The 4,415-nt window shown below is 37.1% G+C and overlaps 1 protein-coding gene across 1 annotated transcript; it reads right to left on the reverse strand.

The window, feature by feature from the left end:
- Window positions 1-2,483: 2,483 nt before the first annotated feature.
- Window positions 2,484-3,419, reverse strand: LOC120221104 (olfactory receptor 4F15-like). Its single transcript, XM_039218364.1, has one exon. The coding sequence runs from the start codon at window positions 3,417-3,419 to the stop codon at window positions 2,484-2,486; it is 936 nt and encodes a 311-aa protein (XP_039074295.1).
- Between the last annotated feature and the right edge of the window lie 996 nt (window positions 3,420-4,415).

The raw sequence follows: 4,415 nt of genomic DNA on the forward strand, positions 1-4,415 counted from the left end.
TTGCAAATTTTATGCAACAATATATAAATATCACATTATTAGAAGGTGCTCACATGGATTTTTGAATAATTTTTGAATAATTTCATCCATATACTTCTTCATTTTGAATATATGTATCTATTTTTTTTCTGTATGAAGAACACAACTTTTTGTTCAAATTCTTAATTTTTGTAGATTTATTCAGCTCTGTTTTGAGAACCCACCCTTATTATCGGATAAAAATTAAATCTCATCTGATGTCTCATTGTGAAGTCTTTCCATGGATTCTTTGAGTATGGCCTTTTCTCAGGCAGTTATAGTGACAACACTATTAAATGTTTGTTTCAGAAGTATAGATGGATGCTGAACCTTGATATGGTTTCATCAGGTGATGCATTTAACCAGGATGGTGATGGCTGGTTATTTACATTAGGTCCATTCCATGCTGGAAGAACAAGGATAGTTGTTATTGGGATAAGCATGTTTTCTGGGGCACCTGGGTGGCTCAGTTGGTTGAGCGTCTGACTTTGGCTCAGGTCATGATCCTGCAGTCTGTGAGTTCGAGCCCTGAGTCAGGCTCTGTGCTGATAGCTTGGGCCCTGGAACCTGCTTTGGAATCTTTGTCTCCCTTCTATCTCTCTGTCTGTGCCTCATGCCACACCCCATGAATGCACTCTGTGTCTCTCTAAAAAACAAATAAATATTTAAAATTTTTAAATTAAGAAAAGATGTTTTCCAAGTATGGTTTCGACTATCCTTACAGCAGTACCTTGGCCATTAGGTGATCCAAAGACACGTGGAATGTCAAATGTCCTTCATACCATTGCTTTGGACAAAGAAGTATCTTTATATCCAAGAAAGAACAACAGTGAGCACACAATCAAGTGATCCACTGGTGTGGCAATATATGGTATTATCCAAAAGCTGTCAGACTAATAGAACATGGGAGTAGCCCAATAAAGAAGCAAGTAAAGGTGCAAATAAGTGTGTTTGGGGATACTTCAGGCTTTAACATGTGACATACTTTGAACCAATGGGCATTATAAGGTATTATATTCTAAAATGCGTAGGTCTGGAAACCAAAGGTAGTCAGTGAGAGTTGCTCCATTCATCATCACTTCCTTGGAGAATTTGAACTTTATAGACCTTTACCTCTGCTGGGTGGGGTGTACGTTTCTTCTGGGTACAGAGTAAGCATTTTAATAAAGCTAAAGTTTTAATAGCACACTGGTTATTTTGATTGCCTTGTGTTTATGGATCAACAGACAGAAAAACAGTTACTGTCATGCCAGTTATAATTAACCTTCATTATCATAAAGACATAGAATTGCTGCTATACTTGGTAATAACTCTAAATGGGCAGTTGCAGTAATTACAGCCTGACAAGAGCATGGGAATCATGGCTTTAGCCTTCATAGGTAGGAAGTTGTGGATCTGGACAATTGCTAGATCAGCAGAAGTACAGGACAAATGTGAGGGAAATCTAGAATGGATTAGGGAGGAAAAAGGTAGCTAATATCTTCCTGGAAAAATGTACAATGATAGAACCCATTAACACTTGTTTCATTAACTCTCCTGTGTTTGAGTGATCAATGATGGAGTGAATTTACAAGGAACATGAATGCCTCTAAGCATGGGAAGATGTGGAGTATTTGTGATGCTTTTGATGCCACACACATATGCCTCTGCACTTAATATTCCTAAGAATACAGATCATTTTATACCATAAGCTGCTAAAATTTTCTGCCTGAGGACTTTTCTTTGGATATCAGAACTGCTCAACCTACTAAATGGGGAAGCCTGGACCTACCATGGAGCAAATGCCTCAGAGCTACCCCAGCACAGAAGTACAGCTTCCTAGCCTCTTAAGTGAAACAGCCATAAGTATTAGAATACATACATTGTCTTAGAGGGCAGTAGCAGAATCACACCCAATGTCCACATGGTAGAATACTCATTAATATACCCTCTGTTGGCATCCTTTCTTTTCCTGTCTCATGTCTCCACTTCTGTAAAAATGTGTTCCTGGTGCCCCATCCAGATAAACTCTGGCCCTTGATTTGTCTCTGGGTCTTCATTTAAAGAATAAGAAAAGGCATTGGAGACACACACACACATACACACAGGCACACGCACAGCAATTTAATGTGATGATTCTTGACATTCATCCATTCATCATAACGAATTCACAAGTTATTTTTAGACCTTATGAATAGCAGAAACAGTGTTATTACAGTTTTATTTGCAAAATAACCAAAAATTCAAAACTAAAATATTGTTTGTCAAATTATGCTATTCTCTGTCAGAATATCAATTCTTTGTGTGATCAATTTACAACTTCATGACAGTATTGGTAATGGTCTTATACTTCCAAGAAGAATAGCAGGCTTAGGATGGAAGATGATGAGTTTGTTCAAAATATGTTAATTTGAGGTACTTAAGTAGGGCTGGGTTAGCGTGCAGTGGGATGCTTAGTTTTAGAGCTCCCCACCAAAAAGATACAGTTAACAAAATTTGAAATTAGATATCCTTTTGCGCAGTCTTTTTATAGATACCTTTATATCTTTGTTTCTTAGTGTATAGATAGCAGGATTCAAGACAGGGGTGATAGCAAAGTCCACAATGAACAGATTTTTATCAATTGAAGGTGGGGGGGAAGGCCAGACATACAGAAACATACATGGAGTGAAAAACAAAAAAACCACCGTGATGTGAGCTGACAAAGTAACAAATGCCTTGGATAATTCTCCTGAAGAACGTTTCCAGACACTAATCAAAATGAATGAGTAGGAAAGGATTAGCAGGAAGAAGGTGCCCAGGCTCATGAAGCCACTGTTGGCAGTGACGATAAACTCAAACTTAGCTGCATCTGTACATGCAAGCTTTATGATCTTAGGAAAGTCACAGTAAAAGCTGTCCACTTTATTAGGGCCACAAAAGGGCAAGTTTATAACAAATAAAAACTGAGACATAGCATGGATCACCCCAGTTACCCATCCAGTGATTACAAATGAAATGCATATTTTAGGGTTCATGATGTTCAGGTAGTGAAGAGGCTTATAGATTGCTGTGCACCTGTCAAATGCCATGGCAACAAGTAACACCATCTCTACTCCTCCTATGATGTGAATGAAACATATCTGTGTCATACAAGCTTGAAAAGAAATTACTTTGTATTCATTTAAGAGGTCTGTGATTATCTTGGGAACTGTGGTAGAAGAAAGCCCCACATCAATGAGGGACAAGTTGGCCAGCAGGAAGTACATGGGAGAATGTAGGTGAGAATCAAAAATTACCAAAAACAAAAAAAAAAGGTTTCCCAAGATGACCCCTAAATACAGCAAAGAACATATCAAAATGAGAAAAAGTTTTTTCTCCCAAGAACAAGAAAGGGCCAGTAACACAATCTCAGTGACCACAGAGTCATTTAGTCCACCCATTGATAGGGACAGGAGAGCTGATTTTCAAGTGACCTGAGGATAAAAATTAGAAACAGTAAGTATCACGGGCAGAAACAAAGATTCCCTATTTGCCTTGCTAATTAATTTAGATATAATTGACTGAGAGGAGAAAAATGAAGAATTTGGAAGAAATAAGGTTAACAGCAAATTTATTATATATGTGAGGAAGCCTGTGTGGCTCAGTCTGTTAAGCATCCGACTTCAGCTCAGGTCATGATCTCGTGGTTCATGGGTTGTAACCAGTCAGCTGGTTGGAAATTTGGAAAGATATAAGCACCCCTATGTTTATTACATTATTTATGATAGCTGCCAGCTCAGAGCCTGGAGCTTGCTTCAGATTCTGTGTCTCTCCCCTCTTTCTGCCCCTCCCCTGATCACAGTCTGTTTCTCTCCCTCAAAAATAAATGAACATTTAAAAAATTTTAAAAACAGTGGATATGTGAGGGAATAAATGTGGCTAAATTTTACCGATAGAGCCAAAAGGGGTTATTTTAATTTTCACCCCATACCTAAATATTTAAAAAAATTTTCTCAAAGAATTCTGGATCATTTTCCTGACTATTGCCCTAAGTGTTCTCATACCATATAAACGTCATCTTTTTTGTTGCACCCCTGTTAATATTTTCACACTAATTCTCTATTCTCTTATCTGAACCTTTCTTAGCCCCTTAAGATTTCCCTTTTTCCACTGGGCTTACAGAGATGACCATGACAAAAATATTTGAACATATCTCATCACTCCCTACATTGGGATTTTTAAATTTAAATGGAACTCAGGTACACAGGCATAATAATTTTAATAGTTTATTACATGATTATCATATTGGTCTATGATCACTTTTAATAAACAAATTACTTAATGACAAGCTAAAAACAAAATAATTCACATCTGAGAGTAAAGAGGAGTAAATATAACTATAATTAATAATTCTAATGATCAAAATAACAGATTTAGGGAATTGTGGTAAGTACATT

This window comes from Hyaena hyaena, unplaced genomic scaffold, assembly GCF_003009895.1.
Source record: "Hyaena hyaena isolate Hyena2069 unplaced genomic scaffold, ASM300989v1 scaffold_756, whole genome shotgun sequence".
Lineage (NCBI taxonomy): Eukaryota > Metazoa > Chordata > Mammalia > Carnivora > Hyaenidae > Hyaena > Hyaena hyaena.

Bases quoted from the DNA above. Each gene is read 5' to 3' on its own strand.
- LOC120221104 (XM_039218364.1), bottom strand. From the start codon at position 3,419: ATGGGTGGACTAAATGACTCTGTGGTCACTGAGATTGTGTTACTGGCC.